This window comes from Miniopterus schreibersii, assembly GCF_964146895.1.
Source record: "Miniopterus schreibersii genome assembly, chromosome: 18".
NCBI classification, from domain to species: Eukaryota; Metazoa; Chordata; class Mammalia; order Chiroptera; family Miniopteridae; genus Miniopterus; species Miniopterus schreibersii.
The window spans coordinates 37,921,515-37,941,291 of record NC_138121.1 but is presented as its reverse complement, the minus strand read 5'-3'; the positions used below and the strand labels follow the sequence as shown (position 1 = coordinate 37,941,291).

Genomic DNA, 19,777 nt, shown 5'->3' with positions numbered 1-19,777 from the left:
TGCCACATGACCCTGCACTTCCACTTAGGTGTATACCCCAAAGAACTAAAGGGTGAGCAAGCTGAAATAAAATCACCCCCAACTCCTCAGCTGCAGGCATGCCCACTTATCAAGGCCCCACTCAATTAGCTTTCTCCAAAAGGCCTTTGCTCTTCTCTCACTGTTTTCCTGCAACACTTCTCTCTGCTAACAATGGCACTTCAGTTTGTGCCGAAGTCACCTGAGGAACTGTCTCTGAGAGTAAGCTCCTCTAGACACCTTGACTCACAGACATTTGTATCTGTAACGCTTAACCAGGACCTGGCCACGAGACACTGGCTGCACTGAGTCAGAGTCCTAAGTAGCACCCCCTAGTCTACTTCTGGTTAGAATTTTCTGTTTTTTTCATGGTACTATGTTCCAGTCCCTTATGGAAGTAGAGACATGTCATCTCCAAAGAGCAGCTTAAGGCTAATTAAGTCCAACTTAATTGTCCACACAGTATCCAACTGACTGTGTAGCAAACAAGATTTGTGAATTTAGTTTTGATGTGTTTCCAAAGTGGAGAGAAACAATTCACTAATTTGTGCTTGGCAGGTGGAATCTGGGAAAGAACGAGCATTTGTCAGGACAAGTTTCCTCTACACAAAGGGTCTGTGTGCTACACAGAGCTTCTTCCAAGTAACCTCCTCCTACACTCTAGCACATAGTGGGCCTCATCCGTAACCTAAACACAGTAGGAAAAACAAAACCAAGCAGTATCTGTACAACCTAATTTTACTGTTTATAAGGTTATGATGAATATTAAAGTGAATTGAGAACTGTATTTAGCATTTGTTGTAAGGTAAATTCAATGCCAAGCATTCATGCTATGTTCTTTCTGACTACAGGATATTAGAAATGCTTAAAATAATTTCAATTAAGTTCAATTTAATAATGGCTGGTTCACTTCTTTTTAAGATAGGCCATGCATTCATCGGTTCTTTAAATTCTAAGCACTCATGTATTTTTAATTGCTAACAAAATAATCAGACTCAGGTGAGAGATTCTATGACAAGTTAACCCAAAGTCATTTCAAAAGAGCTTTCTGGTGTTAATAAGTTTGTAATTATAGGGCCAACAGTGAGTTAAACACAGGCTTTCACAAAGTTCAGCTTAATGAGGTTAATCAGGGGGCTATGTTTGATTACTACTAGTGCAGTTATTGATCACATTCCCTATAGAATTTTTTACATGTTTGCTTTAAAATAAGTTATAACTCAAATTTTGGAAAAACCTCAAATAACTGGTGATATTTGTCCTAAAAACTATTTGACAAAAATGTGCATTTCAAAAGAAGAATCTAGAACAGTGATAAAGCCAAAGCCATAAAGAGATGATGGGCCAAATTCAGCAGAAGCATGTGTTTTATTTGACGTGTTGTTGTTTTAAAAGTTTTGAATTCATTGGTAAAACTCAAGTAAAAAGTCAGATTTCACATAAAAATCTGGATTTTCAGCTTCTCTGGAAACATCAGAAGGTCTGGCAACCTACTGGCGAGTCCTGCAGGCAGCTAAGTCCCAATCACCCCGATGGCTTCCCTCTCTGTGACTTCCTTCTGGGGCCTGCAGACACTTGAGTTTCCAACTCCTAACAAAATGTTAATTGTAATTTTGCTTTCTTGAGCATTTCAAATCAATACTGAAGTTCATCACATTACTTAAATATTTATACTTGTTGCCTGTACTCTACTATCTTACACGAACACCTCTTAAAGGCAGTTAGCTGATTCTTATACTTTATGCACAGGGCTTCTTTACCATTCTGATGTGTACCAAAGGTGTGCATTTTAAGATGGTTGAAAATTGAATATATATTTACAGTTGTCTATTGGAATTAAATTGTTTAAAATTTTAGAGTTCAAAATAAAATTCATTTTTCCTTCTACCTTTAATGTTGCTCTTTGTACACATCAGTTTTTCAATAATGAGAAGCAGACACCATATTTTGCAAGCAACTATGCTCATATAAACTATAATCTTCTCATACGTGCTCAACTCCATTTGAAGGCCAAGGTCACAAGTACAAACTATTCTGATTACAATGGAAGAAACAGCAGAGATGAAAGAGTGGGCCGTTCTGGGCCATGTTGAGTGCATTCACTGACATTTCTTGACCTCTTAGAAAATTCCAATTATTAGCTTTTCCCCCCACGGGAAACATAATTATGTCAAGGTATACTAATTTGTGGGCATCATCGCTCTTAATCTCAAAGAACAGCCTTTATCAAAGAATCAATTTAAATGTGATTAATGTCAACTGTAGCTCTTGGTTGCCCGTGGCACCTGCTCTTTGAAATGACTGCTAAGCCACCCACTTTTCAATGACCAGCCTATGTTGATTGTCATAGTGAAGCTGTGGCTAGGAGACAGGCCTAGTGTAACGCTGGGCCTAGCGTAACGCTGGGCCTAGCCTAGTGATGGGCTAGCGTAGCCATGGGCCTAGCGTAGCGATGAGCCTAGCTTAACCATGGGCCTAGTGTAATGATGGGTCTAGCAGGCTTCTCCAACCTGCCTTGTTCTTTTTCTCTTTTTTTTAACTTAACAGAAACTTTATTTTTATTGTTAACACTATTACAGATGTCCTCCATTTTCTCCTGCCTTAGCTGCCCCCCCCAGGCCTTCACCACATTACTGACTATGTCCGTGGGCCATGTATGCACGTATGTTCTTTGGTTAATTTCATCCAGTCCCCCAACCCCACTCCCCTCTGAGATCTGTCTGTCTGTCTCTTCCACGTAGTTACACTTCTGGTCCTATTTTGTTGGTCAGTTTATTTCATTCATTAGATTCCACATATAAGTGAGATCATGTGGTACTTGTCTTTCTCTGACTGGCCTATTTCGCTTAGCACAATATTCTCCAGGTCCCTCCATGCTGTTCCAAAGGGTACAAGATCCTTCTTCTTTACAGCTGCGTAGTATTCCATGGTGTAATGTCCCACAGCTTTTTTATCCACTCATCTACTGATGGGCACTTGGGCTGTTTCCAGATCTTAGCTATTGTAAACTGTGCTGCTATGAACATAGGGGTGCATATATTCTTTCTGATTGGTGTCTTGGGCTTCTTAGGATATATTCCTAGAAGTGGGATCACTGGGTCAAATAGTACTTCCATTTTTAATTTTTTGAGGAAATTCCATATGGTTTCCCAATGCCTTGTTCTTTAGTTCAGTGGTCTTCACACATTTCTGCTCAGACAGGCTCTGAAAGAATTTTGAAAATCTATATGCCCCTAAACACTTTTAAATTCATTTCTAAGAATGTAACCTAAATACTTTCATCAGCTTAAAATAGCTACAAAATAGGTAATCTCCAAATCGATTAGAATTGTTGAGATTTTAAAATAAAACAATTACTCTTAAAGATGCGTCCAGGGGAGTATCATTACCATGCTGAGCTGTTACCGGACACCGCCACCCATACACACACACCTCTTCAAGTGCATGCCTTTCCCTTTAGCCTTGAAGCTGTCCCTCTATCCCACTTTCTTATAGAACTTCATCATGATGTAAAATGTTTCCATATCTATCTGGTCTTTTTAGTGTCTCTCTATCATACGTCTCTAAAGAAATGTAGGTCTACACATTAGTATGGAAATTAAAATAGGTATTTAAGTGGTTTTGTTTATTTATCCAAGTGTTTAAAAAAAATCTCTTTGAGGTTATTTTAACTACTAGTGCACAAATGCTAAGAACACACATTATATAGTTTGATCAGTTATTAAACCAAAGGTAAAATTTTATTGGAAATGCGTTTATAAATGTATTAGTTTATTTGTCCATGTGGTATTGCTAGAATGAGACAGGATGCAGCATAGAGTCTGTCCCCACCCTTCACCTTTACAGATATAAGTGCTAAGACATCTTGTTCCTGCATTCTATTAAAATCTCCCTGGGAACATGATATTAAGAAATTATTCTTAATTTTTTAGGTATGACATGTTGTGATTATATATATTTAAAATCCTTATTTTTTAGAGATATATAATGAAATATTCAAAGAATGAAAATGTCTGGGGAGTGGGCTAGAAGTGAGAAATGAGGAAAAAGTTGTGAGTGAAATAAGACTGCTCAGGAGTTGGTAACAACAGCTAGGTGACTGGTGCATTATACACAAATCCATCGTTATATTCTCTCCACCTCTGTGTATATTTAAAATTTTCCATAATAAAGGCAAAAAGAGAAACGTAGAGCTGCTGACGTAGGTGCTGGTTCAGTTTAGAGAAAATGTTGGCTGCAAAGTCAGGCGTCACTGTCAAATCACCCAAATGAGAGTTATTTCTGTGTGAAAGAGTCTGACCTCATTTCTTCAATTCAAATAAATGTGTTAATATGTGTCTCAAGGAATATTCTAAAAAAAGGTTGAGAAAAGGACAGGATATATAGTGTAGGACAGATTACTACACTATAAAAAAGCAGTCAATATTAAAATAATGAAATTGATAGAAGGGTTTTATCTATTTCTATAAAATAGGTTATGAAAACAAGGTGGTAGAGCTCCAGACACGCTGTTTCTGGGCCACATTTTCCCATGGTGGCTGTCTGGCAACGCGATGTAACGCGGTTAAGACGGTTCACGGTAAAGGAGTGTGGCAGAAGACATGGTCCTTCAGTAAACGCGCATGAACAATGAACCCTGGTGTCTGGCTTTTGACATAATTAGATAAAATAGAGTATAAAAATTAGAAATAATACCATTTCTTTCTTACTTCCTTAGATATGACAAAATTTTCTTATGACTTTAGTATGTGGGAAAGAGATATACTGCAGGACATTCTTTGGCTCAGGAGCTGGCATGTAAACTTATTTCCTAGTAATAGGAGAAGAGTAAATACTTCATAAGACATAATAAGGTGCTTGGCTTTAAATGGAATTTTTTTGATATGATTTGACAAAATAGGTTTTAGCTACATTATAGAAAAATGCATATGAAATTGTCAAAGAAATTAAGCAAAAGTTTTATCCACGGGTCTGGTAGTTCCAGAGAATATTCCAGTCCCATTCAGAACAATTATCATCATCTAAAATGACACTCGCATGAACAGAACCTTCCTCCCTGACAATGGCGTGTCCTGGGGAGAGAGTACTAGGACAGCTCCAAGGTCTGCTTTGTGGAATTTTGTGTTTCTTATGGATGCTCTTTGTTCTCCCAGGGCCTCTCAACAATAACAGATTTTTTACAATAGTCAGGGGATGGAAGAGGCAAAGTTATTGAACAAAAACTGTCATCACTCCCACAACCCACTCCAGCATATGTGAAGTCAGAATCTCTCAGTGTGGACTAAATACCTCTTTTGCAGACAAGCTTCACCTTAAGAGAAGTGTTAACAAAGAGAAAAACTGGAAATTCTATTAGTTTGACATATCTGTGCTCAGTACCCTGTGGGTTTTTACTCCTTGGGAACTGCATCATCAGTAAGATGTAGGATGGGTAAGGAATATGGCATTCTCACATGAACAAGATGGTTTTAGTGAGAACAGGCACATTCTCAGCATATCAATTTTCGCGTAGGTAGGAGCACCTCTGAAACCTGAGGATCTGGACGTGATTTGTTAAAGGATCTGTGCTTGCATATGCCCTTGCCAGTCTTTACTTTTGGTAACAAACACAGCCAACTGTGTTGTCTCCAAAGATGGACATGCTATTTCCCATCCCACAGGCTCTTTTGCCTTCAATTTTGCCATGCCCGAAGCAGCAGGCAGAGTCTCCAGTCCTGCAAGCCTCCTGAGTGTTACCGAGTTCTTCACTCTGTTTTGATCAATGTATGTTTTTTCACTCTTTAAACTGGGATCAGGACAAATCTTGGAAACAAACTTGTTATTTACAATATGGTCAGCTACTACTGTTTAATCTGAACTGAAATTTAAATAAGAAATATAATAAAATAACAGAGTACTGCTCCAGCATGCTGAAGTACACCACAGTACAATGTATAAAAACAAAAGTGAACAGGTACTTAGGCAGAATGAGTTTTAAAAGCTACAATTTTTCAAGAATCATCAGAGAAAAAAAATCTAATATAGCATTCACAACAAGTAAATAAGCTATGACATTATCACATGGTATTATGAGTAGGTTTCTTGTAGGCTAAGTAGAAAGTCCACAAAGATATTAGAGAGGGCTCCTGAGCAGTCCCAACCCAAGGCCTTGCAGTGGCAGGAGTGGCCTGTGCGTCTCCCACCCCCATCCCCCATTGGCTTCCAGCCACAAAGGCAAAGCAGGACTTCCCTCCAAATGGTGTCTAAAACAGGGTTCTATCCCAGGTGTCTTTCAAAGTTTGGGGGAAAAACAGGCTTCTCATTCAGGATTCACAACAAATCTTTCAAAGGTCACTATGAATAGCATCAAAGCACCCATATGCTTTATAGCAAACCTTCAAAAAAGTGATAGGAAATGTGACAGCTTTTCATCATCATACCTTAAATTTTGACAACTGACTCATCTGTGTGCCTGTGAATCACACTTCAAAAACTAATCATAACAATACACTACTTTTCTAAAGCACAGAAGGAAACTTATTAGATTTCCAAGTACCTGGGGAAGATGGATTGGTAAAGATACGTGTCTACTTGCTGGAAAGTCAAAAGACTAAATACATGTGTTCTGTACTCTTGAACTAAAATTTTGCTTTATCAGATACAAAAGAAATTAATCAGCCTTTCGGCCAGAACAGCCATCTGCCGGTAATTAGCCAAAATGACCAACACAAAGGGAAAGAGGAGAGGCAACCACTATATCTTCTCTAGACCTTTTAGAAAACATGGAGTTGTTCCTTTGGCCACACACATGTGCATCTACAAGAAAGGTGATATTGCAGACATCAAGGGAATGGGCACTGTTCAAAAAGGAATGCCCCACAAATGTTCCCATGGCAAAACTGGAAGTCTACAATGTCACCCAGCATGCAGTGGGCATTGTTGTGAGCAAACAAGGGCAAGATTCTTGCCAAGAGAATTAATGTACGTATAGAGCATATTAAGCACTCTAAGAGCCGAGATAGCTTCCTGAAATGTGTGAAGGAAAATGATCAGAAAAAGAAGGAAGCCAAAGAGAAAGGTACCTGGGTTCAACTGAAGTGTCAGCCTGCTCCACCCAGGGAAGCACACTTTGTGAGAACCAATGGAAAGGAGCCTGAGCTGCTGTAACCCATTCTCTATGAATTCATGGCACGATAAGTGTTAAAAAAAAAAAAAAAAAGACCTCTGTACTGATAAAAATGTTTCTCTTAATTGGGTAGAAGTGTGGTATCCCTTCCCCCCAAAAAATAATTAAAGAAAACTTTGTGTCCTAAAATAAAAAAAAAAAAAAAAAAAAAAAATAACCAAATTGAAGGTATCTAATGAAAAGTATCTTGTTGTCATGAATCCTTGTGTTAGGACAACTCTGTTTTAAGCCTAGAGGAACAGTAATGAAGATCGTAGAACTGCGAGGTTCCAGGTGGTTTTTCCAGGGGTTTCTGCTGAGAACAGCATGCTTGGGGAGTAAGAGTCTGCGCACACCTAGTGGTCACGGATAAAGTGCACACGGAAAAGCTTCCAGAGTTAGAGAAGGAAGTTTACACTTAGAGGCAATTATTGATTGCTCACTGAACAAATAAAAGAAAAAGGCACAAAGCTTATCACTGGGGCTGGGAGCAAACATGACTAAGGTGGAGAATCAGGGCCCTATTCAAAACCATCCAATGGACCAGTATCTCGACAGAGGCCTGGGGAGCCTGTGTCTGACTTCTGGGAGGACAGAGAGGTTAAGCTGGCTCTCCATGGACTGCACTTGCAGATCCAGTCCCAACTAGGGAAGCTCATAGAGACGAAGTGCCCTTTTAAAAATCTTTAAGAAGAAGGATTTCCAATGAGCTGGGGTTTTCCCAATGGCTAAAGCAATCAGTTCACATAGGCATACAATTAATTACATGGTTATAATCATATCATTTACTCACCCTCCTAATAGTATCTGTGGCTGGCTGGGTTCATGTGTGACACCAAACACATCAGGAATTAAATCACCATTGAAGCTAAAAAGAAAACATGAAACAGCTATTTTACTAACTTTAGAAGGAAAATGACCCTCAGGAGGTGTGGTAGACATTACAATGCTCACAGCATCTGTCGCAGTTAATGAAACGGCAGAAGTGATGTGTCACCTCCAGGCAAAGTGTCTAATTTTTGTAACTGGACCCTCCAGCCCTCTTGCCGTGGCAACTAGAAGAGCGCGTGTTTCAGATAGTCCAGCTGCACAGACGACCAGGCCTCTGGCAGCCTGACTCCCTGAGTGAGGGCAGAGCAGAGCCCTTCACTGACCCACAGGGACGTGCAGTGTGAGCAGGAAATAAACCTTCATTCTAAAACTGGGGTTGTCTGTAACCTCTGCATAATCTAGCCCATCCCTGAGATAAGGAGACATCACTTACTTCAGAATCATGATCCAACTTGTTTAGTTAGATGGACTTAGGAGAAATAACCCACAAAAGCAATCTCTGGCTGGTATAAAAGTTCAAAGTGGCCACTGCATATTTGAATAACCATAAAACATGTGCACAATGAAAGAAACCTAGCTTTAACTGCCTTTAAGAAGATCAATCCATGAATTTGTAGACTTCTAACGGCCACTGACCTACTGGTATTGTCACCGTGGTTTTAATAACTCTGTAGGATAAGACTGTGGTCATACACTGCTTTAGTCCCCCATGATCTTTACCTCATTACAGAAAATCCTGAAGTTTGTACTACCTTTATCCTGGTATGAGTCTATGTTGAGGAAATAAGTGATAACACTAGGAAGAGCTATAAAAAAGGACAAGTTTCTCCTTCATATAGAAGTCATGTAAATCACTGGAGGAAACCGTGTACCCTTGGTATCCATCCATTAAGCACTAACAGTTTTACCCAAAGACAGTTTTCTTAATTCTCTGATGAATGACATGGCTGGAATCAACACAGATCTGTGACAGACACATTCAAAGCTACTGAAACAGAAATGAACACAAATCTCTTTTACTTTCCAAAATACTAAATTCCACTTTTCTTTCCTCCATCATGGCAAATAAGTATCATATAACCAAGAGCCTGGGCCCTACCAGCTTTAAAGGGAGAATGGATTTAGTGTCAATACTACTTAGCAAAGTAGTTTTTTATGTGAAAATTTTTATTTTGTTTGTAAGTTTAACTCAAAGGGAAGTAAGCATATACTTACTCCATAATTAGAGGTTCATCTTGAAAAGTCCTATTGAGCATAGTCATATTATTAGGATCTGTAAAGAAAGCAAATACATAAATTATAGGCATTTTGTATTACTTTTGATATCTACCCTTAGGGAAAAATATTTTTTCATTCTTTTCAGGATTCATCTCTAATTAATTCCAACTATTACCATTAATGAGACACTAACAATCTAACTCAAATGGACATCAAGTTTGTAAAGGCAAAACATCGGGGAGTTCCCTCTGCAGTAACTACAAGCATTAGAATAACTTCCATTCGAGGCTTCACTCTAAAACCTCTGAGGTGAGTCTTCTTTACATACAATTTAGTCCTAGAACAGTTGGCAACTAAGGTTTCCTGGCAGAGGAGACAACACATGCAAACTTTCTTTAGATCCTTACTGACTGAATGAATCTGAAGTGTTAAGATTCCCAAATGTTATAGAAAACACAACTGTATCCCCTCCATGATCAAAGTTGTCTGTTTAGGTAGAATTAATTGGCTTTCAGGTCTGACTTGAAGGTTGTGAGTGGATGTGGTACACGACTCTCAACTCTTCTCCACCTTGCTGTGCTTTCCTGAACAGCATTTCTCAGCTATCCTTGCACCTGAGACTCTCAATTAAACATAAGCCTTGCCATCAGATACACTGTGAGTTTAGGAAGGCAGGAGTGTGGTGAAGCTGTGGTCCTGCCATGTCTTCTCAGAGTCTGATCAGTCAACTACGAGTCTCAAGAGGCAGGTGCAGGGCACCCAGTTTGCTGGGGAGAATCACAATGGGCACAATGGCATTCTGGTAGGTGTTGTGCACCTCTTCTGATGGTGAAGAGGCAGTAGCTTCCTAGAAGGCTTTGGGGATTGTTCCAGAAATTTCAATCTAGAGTATGTTCTTCAGCCACCAAAACCCTTTAATAAATTTCTCTCTTCCTTAAGCTAGCCAGACTGAATTTTGTTTTCTAGAACTGACCTCAGACTAAGTCTGAGTTGAAAATGAAAAATCAGAAAATGGACTTCTAAAAAAAAGTTTTTCACAATTACTGACACTCAAGAACTACATTAAAAAAAAAAAAAAAAAAAAAATATATATATATATATATATATATATATATATGCTTTTAAAAACATTGATTTCAGAGAGAGGAAGGTTGAGGGAGAGAGAGAAACATCAATGATGAGAGTCACTGATCGGCTGTCTCCTGCACGCCCCCTACTGAGCTGGAAACCCAGGCACGTGCCCTGACCAGGAGTCAAACCGTGATCTCCTGGTTCATGGGTTGACACTCAACTGCTGAGCCACACTGGCCAGGCAAAAACTGCATTTTAAAAAAACTGACTTCAGAACAAAATTTTTGTTACATAAAAATACCAGGCATATTTTTCCTTTCATATCCAATAATACATAGTAAAAACTCCAAAGACAAATTCACCTAATGTTTGATTTTGTCCCCAGAAGATGACAGCTCCTAATTCACCGTTGACATGATTTTTGGGAAGATATGTCAGCAGGACATCCATCTGTGAGTCTCCATCGTAATCCCCTGGCACTACACTTGTGATCAGTGCACTGTGATTCCTACGAGAAAAAAGCATCTACAATATCTAGTCGAGTTAATGATAGAAAGGGACACTTCTATATTTGTACCATACAAAAACTTTCAATGCAAAAGTTGAAATTTCACAGAACTGATTAATTTCATTCTCTTCTCAATGTCTTATCATCCTTTATGTATGCAGGACCTTTCGTCTACAGAAGAATTCAGGATGAATGCGGGGTTGCTAAGAAACAAGACCAATGTGAAATACATCAAGAAAAACTTGCTTTAGGTTCAAGAACTGGCTAACATAGTGCTTTCACTTAGCTTTTTTCGTCAAGGATACCAAGATATGTAGAAGGTGTTTATAACAAATGGAGGCTCATAACCAATTGTTAAAACAGCAGAGTATCCTTGTCATTTTATTAGTTAAGATACATCATTTATAAAAAACTTAATTTTGGATTTATTTTATTGTTAATCCTCACCAAGGATTTTTTTTTTCATTGTTTTGTGTTTTTTTTGAGAATGGAAGGGAGGGAGGGGGAGAGAGAGAGAGAAACATTGATGTGAGAGAGATACATCTATTGGTTGTGTCCCGTATGCACCCTGACTGGGGATCAAACCCACAACCTGCTGTTTTTACAGCCATCTCTTGGTAAAGCTGTGTCCCATCTTGAAAGCCCTCGCCTAAGTTTTACTTAAGGGCAAGCTCAAGCCCCACAGCTTTGTAGAAGCTGCCCTTTGGCATTGCCTGCACTGATTCATCACTTCCTCCCTGAACCAGACAGCAATCAATCCTTGCTTCTAGTAGTTTCCAAAGTATGCTGGCTCATGGCTGATGGCAGTCACTGTGTTTTACACAACGCTAGTCGTACAAAAGAAAAATAAGAGCTATTATTTGAACATTTAAAATTCACCTTGATTTGAATTCCTTCAAAATCAAGCTTAAAAACTCACCACCAACCAGTCAATAAACAAAGAAAAAATGAGAACAGCGGTCACTGATCTTTTTCCCAGTACAAAGGACTCCCCTCCCCCATCTGCCATCTCACAAAACGCAGCTGACCTGCTAAGCCTGTGAAAGAGCTGCTCCCAAGAGTACACTCAGGATGAGGGACAGCATATTAGACTGCAAGGCAATGATGAGTGATTGCAGGAACAGACCTGGATCCACTAAATTTTATTTATTTTTAAAGTAAATTATTTGTGAACTTTGGTACATGATATTTTTCCAAAGAAATTACTTCCTACTCATGCCTCATAATTAGTGGTTCTGTGTAACGCCACAGTTGGGTACATTGAATTCAGACAATCTAACTAGTTACTGCATAACCCTTATTACACTAATGATTTTTACAGAAACAAATACATTTGTACTTACTTTAAGGAAACCTTTACTTTGGGTTTAAAGTAGGGTGCATTCTGGTCTGCCAAAAAGATGATTAAATCATTTCCTAAAAGAAGCGGATGTATGATATTAGAATAATGTTCTCTGGTAAGACATCCAATCAAGTGTTTGCAAAAATTTTCTGGGCACTGTTCTCAACAAGAAAACTTTTATTTGACTGCAGTTCATCTGCCCTTTCAAGGTTAGTCCTACGTGTCTGATGGAATGGAGATTCCTAGCAGTAAATCACCAATTCAATGTTCAAAGGAAGGATGAACATGGAAAATGTAGTTGGTCAAGACAAATTCGAGCCAATGAATGGCTTCTGCCAGGAGTCCGACTGGATGGCTTAAAGAACATGCCTTACGCTCTATGTCAAGCCTTGTCTTCCTCAAACCTAACAACAAAGCCCCTTAGTACGGCTGTTGAGCTCATCAGATGCATCACACCGAGGACACGGGAACTCCTGCTGTAGGTATCTAATAACACGTTAGGTATTTAGGCAAAACAAGCGGAGCCCTCCAAGACCCTCCTCTGGCGGCTCCTGGTTGATGCGGCGTTGGAACTCGATGAGCACCCACCGGAACAGACTCCTTAGGATCGTTTAATCAAACACAAGCCACCTTGAACGTGGTCAGAAGTCTCCGTATCCAGTGTGGATGGAGTGGCCACAGGTTTGGGAGTCTGCAATCTTTCTGCAACATATGGAGCCGTGTGAAGATAAGAGAAATATCCAGGGTCCACAGGAGGCCCTGCGGGTCCTTGCAAGGGACCCAAGAAACCTGGGCCGGACGCCCAGCCAGCTCGTGGGAGCAGTCACCCCCTTCCCGCCGGTTCCGCGGGTGCTCAGTGATGCCAAGGCCCTGCAGCGCCCACTGTCAGCTTCGAGATTTACAGACATGTCTGCGTAGAGGGGCTAAAGCGAGGATCTCCCAAGAACCTCAAGGCGGCAAGGACAGCACTGCCGTGGAGGACGAGCGACCAGAGCGAGGGCGGGTCAGGTGCGCGCGAGGCGGCAGCTCAGGGGCCCCCGGACCCCTCCCCAGGGGCTATCGGAGGCCCCCGGACCCCTCCCCAGGGGCTATCGGAGGCCCCCGGACCCCTCCCCAGGGGCTATCGGAGGCCCCCGGACCCCTCCCCAGGGGCTATCGGAGGCCCCCGGACCCCTCCCCAGGGGCTATCGGAGGCCCCCGGACCCCTCCCCAGGGGCTATCGGAGGCCCCCGGACCCCTCCCCAGGGCTATCGGAGGCCCCCGGACCCCTCCCCAGGGGCTATCGGAGGCCCCCCGGACCCCTCCCGAGGGCTATCGGAGGCCCCCGGACCCCTCCCCAGGGGCTATCGGAGGCCCCTCAGACCCCTCCCGAGGGGCTATCGGAGGCCCCCGGACCCCTCCCCAGGGGCTATCGGAGGCCCCCGGACCCCTCCCGAGGGGCTATCGGAGGCCCCCGGACCCCTCCCCAGGGGCTATCGGAGGCCCCCGGACCCCTCCCCAGGGGCTATCGGAGGCCCCCGGACCCCTCCCGAGGGGCTATCGGAGGCCCCCGGACCCCTCCCCAGGGGCTATCGGAGGCCCCCGGACCCCTCCCCAGGGGCTATCGGAGGCCCCCGGACCCCTCCCCAGGGGCTATCGGAGGCCCCTCAGACCCCTCCCGAGGGGCTATCGGAGGCCCCCGGACCCCTCCCCAGGGGCTAACGGAGGCCCCCGGACCCCTCCCCAGGGGCTATCGGAGGCCCCTCAGACCCCTCCCGAGGGGCTATCGGAGGCCCCCGGACCCCTCCCGAGGGGCTATCGGAGGCCCCCGGACCCCTCCCGAGGGGCTATCGGAGGCCCCTCAGACCCCTCCCGAGGGGCTATCGGAGGCCCCCGGACCCCTCCCGAGGGGCTATCGGAGGCCCCCGGACCCCTCCCGAGGGGCTATCGGAGGCCCCCGGACCCCTCCCGAGGGGCTATCGGAGGCCCCTCAGACCCCTCCCGAGGGGCTATCGGAGGCCCCCGGACCCCTCCCGAGGGGCTATCGGAGGCCCCCGGACCCCTCCCGAGGGGCTATCGGAGGCCCCCGGACCCCTCCCGAGGGGCTATCGGAGGCCCCCGGACCCCTCCCGAGGGGCTATCGGAGGCCCCCGGACCCCTCCCCAGGGGCTATCGGAGGCCCCTCAGACCCCTCCCGAGGGGCTATCGGAGGCCCCCGGACCCCTCCCCAGGGGCTAACGGAGGCCCCCGGACCCCTCCCCAGGGGCTATCGGAGGCCCCTCAGACTTCTCCCCGAGGGCCTATCGGAGGCCCCCGGACCCCTCCCGAGGGGCTATCGGAGGCCCCTCAGACTTCTCCCCGAGGGCCTATCGGAGGCCCCCGGACCCCTCCCGAGGGGCTATCGGAGGCCCCTCAGACTTCTCCCCGAGGGGCTATCCGAGGCCCCTCAGAACGCGCGGGAGCCGTGGAGGGCAGGGCGCTGGGGGGCACAGTGGCTGCCCAGAAAGCCGGGCCCTGACAGAGGCAGGGGAGGGGAGACGTGGACGTGGACGTGGACGGAGGAAAGGTCACGATGCGCCTTTCCCAGTTCGCTCGAGGGGAAGGAGCGGGAGAAGCAGAAAGGAATGGAGGGGTCTTGGGGGGACAAAGACTCTGGGAATCGGAAGGGCTCTGGAAGGCAGGTGGATCCACGCGGGGGTTGGGGGGTTGAGGGCCGCGGGCCCCTTGGGGTAAACTGGGGTGTTTCCAGGGCTCTGGGGGTAGCGCACCCTCCGGGGCGGCCGGGCCAGGACCTGGGGGCGACGAGGAGGGGCCGGCCATCTGTCAAGGACGCTGGAGATGAAGGGGAGGGTCAGGGCTGGGAGGCAGGGCCGCGCACTACAGGGCGACCGGCGCTCCGGGCCCGGGGTGCGGGGGGCCCGGGAGGGCGGGGGGGGGGCGAGCACTGACTTTCCCGCAGCACGAAGAGGTCCGTCTGCTTGTCGGAGTTGAGGTCTCCGAAGGCCGCCAGGGTGCCCCAGGCCTCGGCCCCGAAGAGTTCGGCCGTGACGTTGTGCAGCGCCCGCGCCGGGGCCGGCGCGACCCCCAGCAACGCGAGCGCCCCCAGCAGCGGCGCCAGCAGCGCCCAGCGGCCCGGCAGCCGGCCCGCCGCCGCCATCGCCGCCCTCGGCCCCGCCCGCGCCGCGCTCGACGGCAGCCGGAAAGCACCGCGCCGCCGGCCCGCAGCCGCGCGCGGAGCCCGCCGCCCCGAGCCGCCCGGCCGCCCTCGCCTCGCCACGCCCCCGCCCCGCGGGCCGCCCGCCTGACGCCCCGGAGGCCGCGGAGCGGAGGTGGGAGCGCCTCGGTCTCACTTCCGGCCGGCGTCCTCGCGACAGTGTCGCGCGGGGGGCGGGGCCGGCCGGCGGCGTTGACAGGCGGCGCCGGGGGCGGTGGCTGAGGCGGCGGCCCCGGCGCGATGGCGGGGGCGGCGGGGCTCATGGCCGAAGTGAGCCGGACGGTCTTGGAGCAGAGGGCCCGGGCCAAGCGCTCAGGTTTGCAGGCCGGGCGCCACCCTCCCGCGAGCGCCCTGGGCGGGGGGCAGTGGGGCCCTGGGGTGAGCCTGTGCCCGCGGGTCCCCCCTGAGAAAGCAGTCGGCGGCCCGGCCCTGCGCCCGGTGTCCCCCACCCCTGGAAACGAGACGGCGGCCGCAGCGTTACCCCGGGTGTGTCCCCCCAGAAAGCAGGCGCTGGCGCCGACTTGGCCCGGAGGCTTCCTCCTCGCGACCTGACGGCGACCGCGTTCCCGCCAGCGAGAGTCCTTAGGAGGGCCCTCCCCGCGGCAGGTGGCGGCCTCCGAGCCGGGGCTGTGACCTGCTCGTCGCCTTAGCTCATGTCCCAAATGATGCGCCCCAGCCAGCTACGTTGCGGCAGAAGTGGAGGGGGCCGCGGCTCGGGCCGCGAAGGGGTCGGGGAGCGCAGGCAGGGCTCCGGGGGACGCGCGGCAGCTGCCCCCGGGGCGCCCCGGGCCCCGGGGCGGCGCGAGCGCGAGGCCGCCGAGGTCACAGGGCGCCGGGCAGCCCGGCAGCTCAAGTGTCCTGACCTGACTTCTTCAAATTGCAAAGTCACGACCCTGAAGTTGGCTCCTGTGGCCGATAACTCCTCCGAGAGCCGGGATTGAGACGCCGCGAGCCCCGGCCCAGGGCTGAGCGCGCCCCTCGGCGGGACGACAGGCCCCCACCGACAGCCTTCCCTTTGGGAGGCTGAGCCGCCGAGCGTCAGCTGCAGACGCCAGTGCCGGTGTCTCCAGTGTCGCTCAGGGAGGCACCGGGGCGGCCCTGGAAACCGAGCTCTGCCTTTGCACTGAGTCAAGAAAGACACTTTTTCTCTCTCAGCTAATATGTTGCCATCATGCTTTGGGCTCTTCCCATTTATGAAGTTCTTAGTTGTCTCTTGTGCATTCTGCCTCTTTTTTTTATTTGAAGAAATTATCTATTTTCATAAATCACGCAGAAGAAGTTTACCCAGTCTTTGCTAATTTCATTCTGTTTTTAAACCTTAAAAAAAGTCTGTACTTATTAGGTGATACCAAAACTCCCAAGAAAGTAGGAAAGTACTTCTCAAAACTACATGTGAGTCAGTACAGTAACTTGGAATAGTCACCTGTATTTTTGTTTCACACTTTTTCTTAAAATCTTTCTGTCATATTGAAGCATTGAGTTGACCACTAACAACATATGTATCTAGGCTAGAAAGAGTGTTATTGGATTGATATCATCTGGCCTCAGAGAGTAACTGGGGCTTTTACAGGGAGCCAAGCTCTGCTCTCAACATGTTTTAAAAACATTTCTCTTTTCCCTTAATGAGTATATAGGGCTTATTTTCTTCTCTAGTCTTTATTTACTCTGAAACGCATGTCATAACAGTAAGCTCTGAAAACCTACCTTCTCTTTCTTAACTGAGGAAAAAATCCAAACTTTACAAAGTAGTTTAGCGCGTAGTATAAATGTTGGATGTTCCTATATGATTGCATCATAGTAGTAAAAGAAATACCATTTGAAGTCATTATTCCAAATTAGTTGAGGTTTCAGAGTTCCTGATAACTCTGAAGTACAGACTCTAAAATTTCTTGAGTGAATCATTGATGTCCTGTGTCATTAAAAACAATCAACCCCAGTCTTGTTACTTTTAGAAGAATACATAAACTGAGCTTTGTTTGAAACTTGGACTAACCTGACTCTGATAGAGACGTCACTGCAAAGTTCTGAGCATTGTTACATAGTCTCATGATTACTTCACTGCTCAATGGAGGACGCTACTCTTAGGTGATGTTTGCTAAGTGGATATTATGTATTCCTGCCTAATCTATATAAGCAACCGTAACTTATCAAAGCAAAGCAAATTTTCAAGTCATAAAAAGAAAATACAATGATAATGAGCCTTGATTATTGTCTTTGTTGCACACTGCATCATGTTAATAACTGCTCACACTGCTTTCAATTAATCTAATCGTGATTGCTTCTAACCTCCACTAAACAGTTGTGAAAATTGCTGTAGTTTAGCCTGTGCGGTTTATGATTAGAGCCAACAATTTGAAATGGCCAGCTCACCTGATGCAGTCGTCTCTTCTCCACGAGTTTTCTTAAGGTCTGGTAAGTGTGGAGACCCCCAAAGGGGGTAATTTTAAATATCTTTGTTTTTAAAGTTTGATGTTGCTATATGAATGCATTTTGATTTTGTGCCTCTTTGGAGGGCCCACACGTGAACACCATTGTTCTGCTACTGTTAGGCTCCAGTTTGCACTGTATTTTGAATGTGGCCTCCCATGTCGTTGTGCAGGCATGAGAAGTTACAGTTGATCCTCAGTTGTCAAATGGGTACATAAAAAGCTTCCTCAGTGATTTTTGTATTCTTGAATAATGGAAATAACTTTTATAAATTAGGAATTTTTGGTCAGCATCCCAATTATTTACTATTCATGAAGTCCCTGTGAAGTAGGTATTTTGATACTTTTTATAGACAGGAAAGGGAAGCTCCGTTGGTGAAGAGATGAAGCAGCTTTCTGCAGGTCCTGAAACTTATGTTTCAGAGCCATGCACTTTGCCTTCCGTCCCAGGGCTTCTTGGTGGAAGGGCTAGATGTGGGCACAGTGGCTTTCGGACTGTCTTGTTGGTAAGAGTCCTTGCCAGTTGGATAAAAGCTGTGGAGCTGCTCCCCCGCTGAGTGCCCAGGATGTTGAAACAGGTTGGAGGATGTTCCGGCATTCCAGGAAAGACTATGTATGGATTCCCGTTTGGAACCTAGGCCTTTGGGTGTGGCCAGCCTCACTTTAAAGAAGAAAAGGGCTTAGTTAAGTGGCCATGGAACTGGAATAAAGACTAGTCTTTAGGGCTTTTTTCCTATAGGTTGTGAGCCACCTTGGGCCTTTCTGGGAGAAAGAAGCCTGTTGGCAAGAGGCTGCTTTGTCCCTAAGGTACTTAAAGCAGAATCAGTCAGAGTTCAAGGCTCAGAACCCATTAACAGGTAAATGTAAGATGAGCCACCAAAAAGTGGCAGTGAAAACTTTCTTTATGGTTTCACCATAACCCTCTATTTCTACTTATATATCAAGTCCTATTTTGTCAAGATGGAGGAGAAAAATCTTGAAGACAAGAAATAAGAAATAGCTCAGGGAAGAATCATAAATGGGAGATAAGAAAGCTTCTCCTTTAAGGAACAAAAATGATTCTTGTCTTCAGTTGTCATCAGCTAAATGAAAAAATAGTATATGTAACATTGCCAGTTTTCAATTTCTGATTTAATCTTTGAACTAAGAAAACAAGAGGACATGCATCTTTGGACTGTATTTTCTTTCTTTTAAGCACCAGGCTGTGGTTCCCACTTTGGCAGTCCAAACAGAGACTCAGCGAGTTTTCACACTAGCAGCCCCTTGGCAGTTATGGGGAAACAGAATGCTAACCATACGATAAGCTTTCATGCATCAGCAGTCCTGAAAATGTCAACACCTCGGAGCTGTGCGTTAACATTACATAGTGTTTGAGGGCATATACAGGAAGCTTTTCCAGCACCGTATTATTAAATTGAAATAGAATGCACCAAGAAACAAGATAGAAAAATACCGAACTTCACTGTTATAAGCCATTTTAAAGACTGATTCCTTATACCTGACACTATTTACACTTTTAGAGTTTCCTCTAACCAGAACTTAGTGATGACTCTCAAGAAATACTGAAAACTGTTATCTCTTAAACACTCAGAGGGGTTTGCATTTGTAGTTTGTTTACTAATTTAGAAATACCGCATTTATGTTGGAAATGATTGTTTTCCCGGGTTGTAGTTCCTTGGATGTTATCATTGTAGGAGAGCGTTTTACGGAGACATGTAACAGTCATTTTAAAGCGTGAGTCCACGGCTGAGCTCTCCCTGGGCTATGGCTAGAAGCTATTCAGTGTGACCCAGAGTGAAAGCCAGTGTCTTGCTTTTGGAAAATCAGTTTCAAATGAACCTAGACTGTTCTATGTATTTTAACCCTCTTTATCCCTCCAGAAATTGTGTCTGCGATTTTGTCTGTTTCTGCTCTTTCTCGAATGTAGTGTGTCCTGAATTTCTGTGTGATGCTTGAGCTGTGCTCAGACTGCTAATGTGTTGGCATGTGCTGTGGTTGAATATTACTGAATGTCCCGGTTTGCCTT

The 19,777-nt window shown here is 45.6% G+C and overlaps 2 protein-coding genes and 1 pseudogene across 12 annotated transcripts in view; 2 read left to right on the top strand and 1 right to left on the bottom strand.

The window, feature by feature from the left end:
• The window catches only part of ITFG1 (integrin alpha FG-GAP repeat containing 1), an 83,319-nt gene extending 68,035 nt beyond the window's left edge, over positions 1-15,284 (bottom strand). Inside the window, exons 1-5 of the mRNA XM_081118066.1 lie at positions 15,061-15,284; positions 12,134-12,206; positions 10,645-10,790; positions 9,209-9,266; positions 7,956-8,030 (exon numbers count right to left, since the gene is read on the bottom strand). Of these exons, the coding sequence (XP_080974192.1) occupies positions 7,956-8,030; positions 9,209-9,266; positions 10,645-10,790; positions 12,134-12,206; positions 15,061-15,268 (560 nt within the window). The 5' untranslated portion in view covers positions 15,269-15,284. The remainder of the gene's footprint in view (positions 1-7,955; positions 8,031-9,208; positions 9,267-10,644; positions 10,791-12,133; positions 12,207-15,060) is intronic.
• LOC308547585 (large ribosomal subunit protein eL21 pseudogene) lies at positions 6,716-7,302 on the top strand (annotated as a pseudogene). The gene has a single exon. The product of its transcript is annotated as a large ribosomal subunit protein eL21 pseudogene (transcript).
• Positions 15,285-15,502: 218 nt separating the features above from the next.
• Positions 15,503-19,777, top strand: part of PHKB (phosphorylase kinase regulatory subunit beta) — a 102,995-nt gene continuing 98,720 nt past the window's right edge. For 2 of the 10 annotated variants that reach the window (XM_081118064.1, XM_081118065.1), the window contains exons 1-2: positions 17,651-17,737; positions 17,925-17,962. In XM_081118064.1, coding sequence (XP_080974190.1) covers positions 17,959-17,962 — 4 coding nt within the window. In that variant the 5' untranslated portion in view covers positions 17,651-17,737; positions 17,925-17,958. Of the gene's footprint in view, positions 15,642-17,369; positions 17,425-17,624; positions 17,738-17,895; positions 17,963-19,777 lie in introns of those variants that run through there. The other 8 variants (XM_081118059.1, XM_081118054.1, XM_081118061.1 and 5 more) reach the window with 7 other exon arrangements.